Source organism: Neoarius graeffei, chromosome 5 (assembly GCF_027579695.1).
Source record: "Neoarius graeffei isolate fNeoGra1 chromosome 5, fNeoGra1.pri, whole genome shotgun sequence".
Taxonomy (NCBI): Eukaryota; Metazoa; Chordata; class Actinopteri; order Siluriformes; family Ariidae; genus Neoarius; species Neoarius graeffei.
This window is the reverse complement of record NC_083573.1, coordinates 46,140,842-46,153,793: the sequence shown is the minus strand read 5'-3', so window position 1 is coordinate 46,153,793 and position 12,952 is coordinate 46,140,842. Positions and strand designations below refer to the sequence as shown.

Here is a 12,952-nt window from a genome sequence, read left to right as displayed (position 1 = left end):
TCCCACATACGGTAACAACAAACAAACCAGCCAGCTGTTATCATCACCACGCCCACTTTAAGCCCCAGCCAAGTCCAAAACAGATACTTTACTAAATAGTCTACCAAAACTACATTCAACAACCTACAATGTGCACTGGCTGTTGTGGCCTCCTGTTTTGACACCCTCTTTAGTAGGGTAGTATGCGGTTTGGATCGTATCCCTGGTGGCCCCGCCCCGCGTCGCGCCGCCCCGCCCCGCCCCGCCTCTAAACGGGACCGCAGTGATTTAGAAGTTCAGGAATCCCACGCGACGTCACCAGAGGGTGACGTAATGCTTCTCTAAATAGATCGTATTGTAATCTTTGCTCAGTCCAACGTGGTTCGTTCAGAAAGGGCGCTGCATCTTCTCTGCACTTCTGCGGTAAGTAGTTTGGAGAGCCGCGATGCCGCTGCCTTCGTCTTTTCATTTGCAGATGTAGAAAGCGCACGCGCGTGCGCGCTTGCAGGCTGGGATGCGATCCGATCCGATCCGATCCGATCCGAGTCCCGGTATAACGGCTGTTGTCCTGAGTGAGCTCGAGTGAAGTGACAAGTTTGAACGCGTTTGAAGTTTCTGTGTAACGGAATGCGCGCGCGAACTTGTGTTCAAAGTGTGAGTAAACAGTGCGCCTGTTGGATTTGCAGCATGGACCAGACCGGAACAGGTCTCGCCTTGTTTGCTTCAGGATGTCTGAGTTGCGCGCGCGTCCGTCTGGAGCCCCTGGTGCAGCTCGAGAAAACAGCTCGCGCTCACAAGTTCACTGTGCGCGAGCGCTTGTCCGTGGCTCTTTGCGCGTCTCGAGCTGTGACAGCACCAGACAGCCACTGCGCTCGAGCTCTCTGTGTGTGTGTGTGTGTGTGTGTGTGTGTGAGGACTTCAGGTTCCTGTGGGTTTAACAATAGTGAAGTGTGAAGTGTTTGTGCAACGTGTGACCGGTACATGGTTTTCGGACCCGCCTGCTCTGCATTAAAAAGCTCTCCATCTCACATGGAGCTCCACCGCCTCAGCTTTCCTGACTGACACACTCTAAAGAATGAACGTGGACGCAGGAAAGCCTCCCGTTCCCATAGAACACTTAGCTCGTCTTTGTATTTGAAACTATTCACGCTTGTAGTTTCTACACTATTTGTCCATAAAAAGTGCTATGCCTCAGGGCATTACGTCATTCTGCAGGCCAGTCGGAGTATTTGATTAAGCACTGAGATGGTGAAGGATTCAGGAGACTTGTGCTGAGCAAGCACTAAAAGCTCCAGGCACAAACCATGCTTTAATCCATACACACGCTGTCTGTAGACTTACTAGTGTCCTTAGGTTTAACAGACAAAATAAATATTTTCACGACCTATAATAATAATAACTATTATTATTATTATTATTATTATTATTATTATTACAACATAGAATAATAATAACAATAATAACACCATTCTGTTTTAATCTAATGCCTGAATATAAATGCATGTTAATGCATAATAATAATAATAATAATAATAATAATAATGTCTAAGGAGTGATCATTTATTTGTTTTTTGTTTTGCCTTACTCTTACACTTTCTGCTTATTATTCACTTACTCATCATAAAGCATTTTATTCACTTATTATTATTATTATTATTCATTACTATGAATTATTCAATACTTTCAGACAGTGAATATGACAACATATGTAGTTTTGTGTGCAAGAAAAGTTAGTCTGGATCGGCCGATGGATCCTGGGAGTTTAAGACCTTAACGTGTCGTTTGAGAAGCGTCAGGTTAGTATTGTAAAAAAACAAAACATAAATCCGAAAAAACATAATTTGAGTAAGTTGTAAAATTACTGTAAAACCTAAATGTAATGATATGTGGGATGAGTGGATGATTTTGAATGTTAATAGATAATCAAAAATAAGAATTTCTCTGTCCTGGCTTTGAGTTTATAATCAAATTTGTTATATTTCTATTATATATATATATATATATAATTCATTTTTGAGGAAGGGGCTGATGCGAATTAGTTCTTAACTACACCAGCAAAAAAGTTTGTTGACACAAATCAAATCAAAACCTAACAGAGCCTATAAGTTTCTGTACTTCATATACTCTTTTATACTTTCAAAAGGAAATGTAAACCTAAAAAAATACATGAGATGTCTTTGTTTCAGGAGTTAAACTGGAAATGTGACTACCTTTGGTAATAGAAGTTTGGCAACCTTCAACGCTATCAGTGTAGCCGAAGGCAGCTCACACACATTCTTTCATCTGCCTTTTTCACTTTGTTTTCATGTAGTCGTGTTCAAATTTAATTTGCTTGATGAGCAAATATTTGTACACATAGGAAACAGTTACACAGTGCATTCTATGGAGTCTGTGTTAACAAAGATATTAAATAAAACACAAGTTCTTAGCAGTTGTCTAAGTTTAAGTTTGAGGAGGTAAAGTGATTGGTACTGATTGAAGGTGGCCGGTGTGGGGCCCCTTCATCTGTTCATTATGAAGGTTTCTTGACAATAAGTGCATTGCCTGTGTGAGCCTTATTCCTTTCCCCCAGGCTTGCGCTGATCCAACCTTGAACTTGTGCTGTCAAAGGCCTAGAGAGTCGTGTGCGTGTGTGTGTGTGTGTGTGTGTGTGTGTTCTTTTGGGGGGGGTTGAATTGCAGTGCAAGTTTGTGCATGCTGAAGCCTCCACTCGCCTCCTCCCTCATCATACTGTTTGAATTCTCTCTTGAACCTGAATTTTTGCTTGAACCTTAAGAGCAAAAGTTCCTCATGAAACTGTACTCCGCTTCGCTAAACCTCATGTGTTCCCACATCGGGACCCACTTACTGTGACACATAACTAAATTTCCTCTGCTAAATGAAAACATATCAGCAAAAGCAAAGTCAATTGCCCCCTTTACCCTGAATGGTACGGTCGAGTCTCCAGCAATGTGACATTACACGCAGGCCCAGGTCGTCGGGTGGAGTCAGATAGTTTCGAGTGTCTAAAAGATGTGACAGAGAAAGGGAAGTGAGCGTGTTCATGTTGGAGGTCAGAACAGGCAACCAAGTACAGAGTTATAGATCAGTCTGAACTGCTGTGATGACAGGCTTCGGGGTGTACTTGGGACATGCTGAATGTGTAGCCACACACACGAGCATGAACGTGGGGTGAAGCAGCTGTATGTTGTGGACTGATCAGTTTGCACCCTCTGCTGTGCTGTTTGTAACCCTGCTGTGATACTCTGCACCAAAATAACCAAGTCTCCTTTACGGCACGTCTGAAGGGTTTGAGCCTTATATACACTTCATGATATGGCAGAAGAAAGCTTACCAGCAGCCTCGTACAAGCAGCCTCTTGCGCTTATGATATGGATGGACTTGCTCCATTTTTTCAGGTGCACTCTTGGCTAGATTTCAGCAGAAGTCTGATGATTATTGCCCAATTTATCAATCTGTCTGATGGTCAATTAAATTACACAGTGTAACCCAGCAAGCCGCTTCCGGTACCAGCCTGAACACACAAGCTGCCTGATATATCTGGGATAAGTCAAGTTTATTTTTATATCGCTTTTAACAATAGACATTGTCACAAAGAAGCTTTACAGAATTTTAACGACTTTAAACATGAGCTAATTTTATCCCTAATCTATCCCCAATGAGCAAGCCTGTGGCGACGGTGGCAAGGAAAAAATCCCTCAGACGACACGAGGAAGAAACCTCGAGAGGAACCAGACTCAAAAAGGAACCCGTCCTCGTTTGGGTGATAACAGACAACGTGATAACAAATACCAAATAAATAAAATGATAATGGTGTAAGGACGATAAGATGTACATTCAGTCTTATATAAAAAAGAAATAAAACATACATAAGAGATTAGAGTAATTGGAGAAAGGAGAAAATGATGTGCGACAGACAGAAATCCTGATAGAGAAAGAGAGCGAATTCATGTTGTTGGTTCTCATCACTCTGGTTCTTGGACAGAAACACTATATCGAGACCAGAGCACGAAACCCATAATGCCGTGGGTTGGGGCCTGGCTGGAGGGGTTCTGCCTGTCGGCCCGTCACTAAGGAAAAACTGCTCTGGCTAACATAACGCCAAATTTGAATGTTTTGACTGCATGAGAGGAAATAGTTGGCGAGACCCATCAGAAAAAAAAAAAAATCATATGCAAATTGTGTATGAAAGTGTTCATGCAGTCGAAGTTGTGTGTCCCCAGAGAGACCTAACCTGAAGAGCGCTGAAGAGAGCTCTATGTGCCTCCTTTTTCATGTCTCTTAGCTCCTAACATGTTTATTTTCCATGTATTTGGAAAGCTAGTTGTTTGTTAGCTGTCTAACCAGCGTGTCAATACATATTCTAGCCCGCGACCATTAGTCTGGTTTTACTATTGTATATGGAGGACTTGACTCAGGCTGTCATGCTTTATTAAGACAGCTACTCATTAGGCTTTTCTAGACTGTGGTGCTGTTACTGAAATGAAGCATGAGAGCGAACAGTGTTTAATGCCCAAATTGGAAACTGTGAAAAAGTGAATTCAAGAAAAAACATTTTTTGGAAAATGATTATATATCGTGATGCAGCATTATAAAAAAGCTCCCCAGTACTTCCTAACTCGTACCCCATTGGGGATTTATCCTTGGGGTCTAATCATAGATATGCGGTCACTGAGTTGCATAAGACCCCTAATGTGCGAAGAGGGCCAGGCGATTTGAGTTACACACAAAGTCCTTCCAATTTCATCATCTCTGGAAATAGAACTATCCTCTTCTCCCCTGGGGCACACATGCTGACCCACCTATTTCACAGCTTAAAGTCATGAGCTCCATGACAGCAACTATGTATCTGTAAGAAAACTGCAGGCAAACACACTTCCATTAAGTCTGTTTACACACCTCATGTGGGGAACAGAACCACTGACATACGATTTCATTGTCAGACTGTCATCAGAGTAGAATCATGGCACTGAACATAGACGTCGGCATAAATAGGGAATGACATAGCGAGCAGAAAGAACGCTCGTCACTGATGAGTTGGAATTATTAAGCACTTGTAAGATGACCGCTAGAAATCATTGGAAGTTTTGCCATTGTTTTGTGACATATTATTTACTCTACGCGCCACTGTCTGTTTGATAGTCACATTGATTATTACTCGAATGGATAGAGCCTGCAGTATTTACCATTATTAGCGGTCGCTTGCCAAGCTGACCTCATTCCTGCTACTAAAGCCATGACTGAGAGGACAGCAGAGTTGAGGGGTCAGGATAACGCCGAGTGAGTGGCAGTTTGTTGATACGCAGCCCTTGTTGCTGTTGCTATCTGGGTACCGGGTTGCGTTCTGGGTAGCTGGTGGATAATTTACACACTTGTGCTGTAGTCAGCAGCAGCAGCAGCACCATGGAGACACAGAGGCAGTGTGACACCTCGGGCCAGTAAACCGTGCTCCCGATCCTTCCTCCTTCTCTCAGCTCTAGCCCAACATGACCTTAACCTCAGCAACGCACGCAGGCACAGGCAACTGAATACTCACCTCTGAGATTCTGATAAGAAAATCCCAACCAGGTAGCACAGCATATCGCCGGCACACGATGCAAGCACAATGCGACACAGAGCCAAGAAGCTCATTTCTTTCTACACGCTTGCTTTCAGGTTTATGAGGAGCTGGAGCAAGAGATGAACTCCGAGCAGGAAAGGCCGTTCGTTTGCAGCGCTCCAGGCTGCTCTCAGGTAAGTCTGACTACACAATGGCGGGGATGAACGCATCAGTAACTTGATAGAGGCTCTCTCAAAGAGAAACACTGCTGCACAGAAAACAGTGAAATGCTACCTTGCTAAGAAAGCTGTTTCCCTTGGGCCTTTTTAACACGTGAAGCCAGTATATTTTCTTAGATGTGTGGGTCACTATTTCTTGGCGTGTTGATAAAAAGGAACCCGCATCGTAGCACATCATAGTTTATGTTTCTTTTGCAGTATATTTTATATGTGTAATAATCTGGGTAAAAGGCCCATAAAATATGAATTCCTTCCTAATTCATTATAAAGATGTTTATAGCCCTGGGTCATGAGTTGCACCGGTCTAACAAGCCGTCAGTGGATTGCTGATAATTAAAGATTGCTCTAAATGTTTGTGGCCTAAAGCTACATTCTCATGCTATAAATGATTGTGTCCGATAAGAGCAAAGAAAAAATAGCCACGTCTAGTTTATGACGCTAGCAGTGAGAAAACATTTTTGCACCATGACCAGTTATAGATCTTTCCACAGTGAAGCGTCCGATCACCCTTACTCTAAGCTCTCTGAAGTGTGCCAATTATTTTGAATGCAATTTGTAAGTGTCCGTGCCATTTCAGGATATTTCAAAGCCTTGTGCCAAAACTATAAAGGCAAAGCAAAGCCACCATCTGTTTTTAGCCATGACTTAACTCACAACTGCTTTTAGACTGACTTGTTTCTCTGTCTAACAGCGTTTCCCCACAGAAGACCATCTAATGATCCACCGCCACAAGCATGAGATGACCCTCAAATTCCCCCCTATCAAAAGTGATAACATGCTATCAGGTGAATCTATCTATCTATCTATCTATCTATCTATCTATCTATCTATCTATCTATCTATCTATCTATCTATCTATCTATCTATCTATCTATCCACACACACACACACACACACACATATATATATATATATATATATATATATATATATATATATATATATATATATATACACACTAATATATATATATATATATATATATATATATATATATATATATATATATATATATATATACAGTGCTCAGCATAAATGAGTACACCCCCTTTGAAAAGTAACATTTTAAACAATATCTCAATGAACACAAACAATTTTCAAAATGTTGACAAGACAAAGTTTAATATAACATCTGTTTAACTTATAACGTGAAAGTAAGGTTAATAATATAAACTTAGATTACACATTTTTCAGTTTTACTCAAATTAGGGTGGTGCAAAGATGAGTACACCCCACAACAAAAACTACTACATCTAGTACTTTGTATGGCCTCCATGATTTTTAATGACAGCACCAAGTCTTCTAGGCATGGAATGAACAAGTTGGCGACATTTTGCAACATCAATCTTTTTCCATTCTTCAACAATGACCTCTTTTAGTGACTGGATGCTGGATGGAGAGTGATGCTCAACTTGTCTCTTCAGAATTCCCCATAGGTGTTCGATTGGGTTCAGATCAGGAGACATACTTGGCCACTGAATCACTTTCACCCTGTTCTTCTTCAGAAATCCAACAGTGGCCTTAGATGTGTGTTTAGTCATGTTGGAAAAGTGCACGACAACCAAGGGCACGGAGTGATGATAGCATCTTCTCTTTCAGTATAGAGCAATACGTCTGTGAATTCATGATGCCATCAGTGAAATGCAGCTCCCCGACACCAGCAGCACTCATGCAGCCCCACATAAGGACACTGCCACCACCATGTTTCACTGTAGGCACCATGCATTTTTCTTTGTATTCCTCACCTTTGCGACGCCATACAGTTTTGAAGCCATCAGTTCCAAAAACATCTATCTTGGTCTCATCACTCCAGAGTATAGAGTCCCAGTAGTCTTCATCTTTGTCAGCATGGGCCCTGGCAAACTCTAGGTGGGCTTTTTTGTGCCTGGGCTTTAGGAGAGGCTTCTTTCGTGGACAGCATCCATGCATGCCATTCCTCTGCAGTGTACGCCATACTGTGTCACGGGAAAAAGTCACCCCAGTTTGGCTTTCTACTTCTTTAGATAACTGCAGTGAACTTGCATGCCAATTTTCTTCAACCCTTCTCATCAGAAGACGCTCCTGTCGAGGTGTTAACTTCCGTGGACGACCTGGACGTCTCTGAGATGGTTGCAGTTCCATCTTTCTTAAATTTTTGTACCACTTTTGCTACAGTATTCTGACTGATAAGTAAAGCTTTTCTGGTCTTCTTGTAGCCTTCACCTTTGTGGTGTAAAGAAATTATTTTCTTTGGGGAATTCTGAAGAGACAAGTTGAGCATCACTCTCCATCCAGCATCCAGTCACTAAAAGAGGTCATTGTTGAAGAATGGAAAAAGATTGATGTTGCAAAATGTCGCCAACTTGTTCATTCCATGCCTAGAAGACTTGGTGCTGTCATTAAAAATCATGGAGGCCATACAAAGTACTAGATGTAGTAGTTTTTGTTGTGGGGTGTACTCATTTTTGCACCACCCTAATTTGAGTAAAACTGAAAAATGTGTAATCTAAGTTTATATTATTAACCTTACTTTTACGTTATAAGTTAAACAGATGTTATATTAAATTTTGTCTTGTCAACATTTTGGAAATTGTTTGTGTTCATTGAGATATTGTTTAAAATGTTACTTTTCAAAGGGGGTGTAACTCATTTACGCTCAGCACTGTGTGTATATATATATATATATATATATATATATATATATATATATATATATATATATATATATGGGATGGTTTTTTTTCAAATAGTTATATACTATTTTTACCCCAAGGCTTAACTTCAGCTGGTTTTTTTTTTTTTTTACAAAAAGCTGCATACTTTGTGTAAATTGTTGTTTATGGGAACTAGAAACATTTCACCACAATGTCAGAATAGAATAGTTTGGTCCCTTATAATGACAGTAATATTATATGAACACTCCAGTGAATGAACACACACACACACACACACACACACACACACACACACACACACACACACACACACACACACACACACACACACAAAACCAGCCACATGGGCCGTCTGAGACTTCATTTGACGTCTGTCTTTGATTAGCATGTGTACATGAAGTTTAAAACGCATAACTATGTGGTTAAAATAATATTTTTGCTGCCCTCTACCTAACTCCTCTAATCCCTCCTATCACTCGCACACTTTAAGCCCCATATCAGTTAGAGGGCTGGTCATTTTAGGACAAAACCAAACAAACCACAAAACCACAATTACCGTGATGAAAACAGGGAGAAATCCAAAGTTCAAATTTAGAGACAAATTCCACATCTGACTCCAGTCACATACACATGGTGCTTTAGAAGTGCGAACACTTGAAACAATGAAATGGTTCCTGCTGGTTTTTTTTTCAGATAATGGTTGAAATTTTCAAAATTTTACTAACTATGGAACTGTATTAGTTTACACAACCTTGCAAAAAAAAAAAGCGTGTTTGTGTTTAACTTTAAGGCTAAAAGTTAAACACAAACAGAGGTTTTCAAGCTGAAATCTTTACATTTATCTTGGGAGTAAGTAAAGGAAAGTAGGTAAAGGTTAGTGTGTGTGTGTGTGTGTGTGTGTGTGTGTGTGAGTGCTCTATGCCTCTCCAGCAGCGCTGTGATTCTCTCCTCTTCATTATTTACCCTTGTCAAGGGAGCAGATCAGGTTTCAGGCCCGAGCAGCCTCGGAGCTTTAGGTTTCCCACTAGATGTACATTCTTGTATATTCAGTCCCTTCATCTCTTGGCTTCTCTCACTTACTCTGCCACTCCCTCCCTCCCTCCCTCCCTCCCTCCCTCCCTCACTCACTCACTCACTCACTCACTCACTCACTCACTCACTCACTCTTCCATTCGGTCACTGCTTCACTCACTCACTCCTCCACTCCCTCACTCACTCACTCACTCACTCACTCACTCACTCACTCTTCCATTCGGTCACTGCTTCACTCACTCACTCCTCCACTCCCTCCCTCCCTCCCTCCTTCTGTCTCTCAATCACTCCTCCATTCACTCACTCACTCACTCACTCACTCACTCACTCACTCACTCACTCACTCACTCACTCACTCACTCCTCCACTCACTCCCTCCTTCTGTCTCTCAATCACTCCTCCATTTACTCCTCCATTCACTCACTCACTCACTCACTCACTCACTCACTCACTCACTCCTCCACTCCCTCCCTCCTTCTGTCTTTCAATCACTCCTTCATTTACTCACCCACTCCTCCACTCACTCACTCACTCACTCACTCACTCACTCACTCACTCACTCACTCCTCCACTCACTCACTCACTCACTCACTCACTCACTCACTCACTCACTCTTCCCTTCACTCACTCTTCCATACACTCACTCACTCACTCACTCACTCCTCCCTCCCTCCCTCCCTCCCTCCCTCTTCCATTCGGTCACTGCTTCACTCACTCACTCACTCCACTCCCTCCCTCCCTCCCTCCCTCCCTCCCTCCCTCCTTCTGTCTTTCAATCACTCCTCCATTTACTCACCCACTCCTCCACTCACTCACTCACTCACTCACTCACTCACTCACTCACTCACTCCTCCACTCACTCACTCACTCACTCACTCACTCACTCACTCACTCACTCACTCACTCCTCCATTCACTTGCTCCTCCATTCACTCACTGCTTCACTCACTCATTTACTCACTCCTCCACTCACTCACTCACTCACTCACTCACTCACTCACTCACTCACTCACTCACTCACTCTTCCCTTCACTCACTCTTCCATACACTCACTCACTCACTCACTCACTCACTCCTCCACTCCCTCCCTCCCTCCCTCCCTCTTCCATTCGGTCACTGCTTCACTCATTCACTCACTCCACTCCCTCCCTCCCTCCTTCTGTCTTTCAATCACTCCTCCATTTACTCACCCACTCCTCCACTCACTCACTCACTCACTCACTCACTCACTCCTCCATTCACTTGCTCCTCCATTCACTCACTGCTTCACTCACTCATTTACTCACTCCTCCACTCTCACTCACTCACTCACTCACTCACTCACTCCCTCCCTCCCTCCCTCCCTCCCTCCCTCTTCCATTCGGTCACTGCTTCACTCCCTCCCTCCTCCACTCCCTCCCTCCCTCCCTCCCTCACTCACTCACTCACTCACTCACTCACTCTTCCATTCACTCACTGCTTCACTCACTCACTCCTCCACTCCCTCCATTCACTCACTGCTTCACTCACTCATTTACTCACTCCTCCACTCTCACTCACTCACTCACTCACTCACTCCCTCCCTCCCTCCCTCTTCCATTCGGTCACTGCTTCACTCCCTCCCTCCTCCACTCCCTCCCTCCCTCCCTCCCTCCCTCCCTCCCTCACTCACTCACTCACTCACTCTTCCATTCGGTCACTGCTTCACTCACTCACTCCTCCACTCCCTCCCTCCCTCCTTCTGTCTCTCAATCACTCCTCCATTTACTCACTCACTCACTCACTCACTCACTCACTCACTCACTCACTCCTCCATTCACTTGCTCCTCCACTCACTCACTCACTCACTCACTCACTCACTCACTCACTCTTCCATACACTCACTCCTCCATACACTCACTCACTCACTCCTCCACTCACTCCCTCCCTCACTCACTCACTCACTCTTCCATTCGGTCACTGCTTCACTCACTCACTCCTCCACTCCCTCCCTCCTTCTGTCTCTCAATCACTCCTCCATTTACTCACTCACTCACTCACTCACTCACTCACTCACTCACTCACTCCTCCACTCCCTCCCTCCTTCTGTCTCTCAATCACTCCTCCATTTACTCCTCCACTCACTCACTCACTCACTCACTCACTCACTCACTCACTCACTCACTCACTCACTCTTCCATTCACTCACTGCTTCACTCACTCACTCCTCCACTCCCTCCCTCCCTCTGTCTCTCAATCACTCCTCCATTTACTCCTCCACTCACTCCCTCCCTCCCTCTGTCTCTCAATCACTCCTCCATTTACTCACCCACTCCTCCACTCACTCACTCACTCACTCACTCACTCACTGCTTCACTCACTCACTCACTCACTCACTCACTCACTCACTCACTCACTCACTCACTCACTCCTCCATTCACTTGCTCCTCCATTCACTCACTGCTTCACTCACTCATTTACTCACTCCTCCACTCACTCACTCACTCACTCACTCACTCACTCACTCCTCCATACACTCACTCACTCACTCACTCACTCACTCACTCCTCCACTCACTCACTCCTTCCTCCCCTCCCTCCTTCCTCCCCTCCCTCCCTCCTCCACTCACTCACTCACTCACTCACTCACTCACTCACTCCTCCACTCACTCACTCCCTCCCTCCCTCCCTCCCTCCCTCCCTCCCTCCCTCCCTCCCTCCTTCTGTCTCTCACTCATTCTTCCATTTACTCACTCACTCCTCCATTCACTCACTCACTCACTCACTCTTCCATTCACTCACTCACTCACTCACTCACTCACTCCTCCACTCCCTCCCTCGCTCCTTCTGTCTCTCAATCACTCCTCCATTCACTCACTCACTCACTCGCTCCTCCATTCACTCGCTCCTCCACTCACTCACTCACTCACTCACTCACTCACTCACTCACTCATCCATTCACTCACTGCTTCACTCACTCACTCACTCACTCACTCACTCACTCACTCACTCACTCCTCCACTCCCTCCCTCACTCCTTCTGTCTCTCAATCACTCCTCCATTTACTCCTCCATTCACTCACTCACTCACTCCCTCCTCCACTCCCTCCCTCCCTCCCTCCCTCCCTCCTCCATTCACTCACTCACTCACTCACTCACTCACTCACTCACTCACTCTTCCATTCACTCACTCACTCACTCACTCACTCACTCACTCACTCACTCACTCACTCACTCCTCCACTCCCTCCCTCACTCCTGTCTCTCAATCACTCCTCCATTTACTCCTCCACTCACTCACTCACTCACTCACTCCTCCATTCACTCGCTCCTCCACTCACTCACTCACTCACTCACTCACTCACTCACTCACTCACTCCTCCACTCCCTCCCTCACTCCTGTCTCTCAATCACTCCTCCATTTACTCCTCCATTCACTCACTCACTCACTCACTCACTCACTCACTCACTCTTCCATTCACTCACTGCTTCACTCACTCACTCCTCCACTCCCTCCCTCCCTCCCTCCCTCCCTCTGTCTCTCAATCACTCCTC

General features: G+C 44.3%; 1 protein-coding gene across 5 annotated transcripts in view; it reads left to right on the top strand.

The window, feature by feature from the left end:
* Positions 1 to 252: 252 nt before the first annotated feature.
* The window catches only part of creb5b (cAMP responsive element binding protein 5b), a 118,788-nt gene continuing 106,088 nt past the window's right edge, over positions 253 to 12,952 (top strand). The window contains exons 1-4 of one of the 5 annotated variants that reach the window (XM_060921802.1): positions 2,092 to 5,259; positions 5,363 to 5,547; positions 5,635 to 5,712; positions 6,449 to 6,542. In XM_060921802.1, coding sequence (XP_060777785.1) covers positions 5,659 to 5,712; positions 6,449 to 6,542 — 148 coding nt within the window. In that variant the 5' untranslated portion in view covers positions 2,092 to 5,259; positions 5,363 to 5,547; positions 5,635 to 5,658. Of the gene's footprint in view, positions 403 to 2,091; positions 5,548 to 5,631; positions 5,713 to 6,448; positions 6,543 to 12,952 lie in introns of those variants that run through there. The other 4 variants (XM_060921804.1, XM_060921800.1, XM_060921801.1 and 1 more) reach the window with 4 other exon arrangements.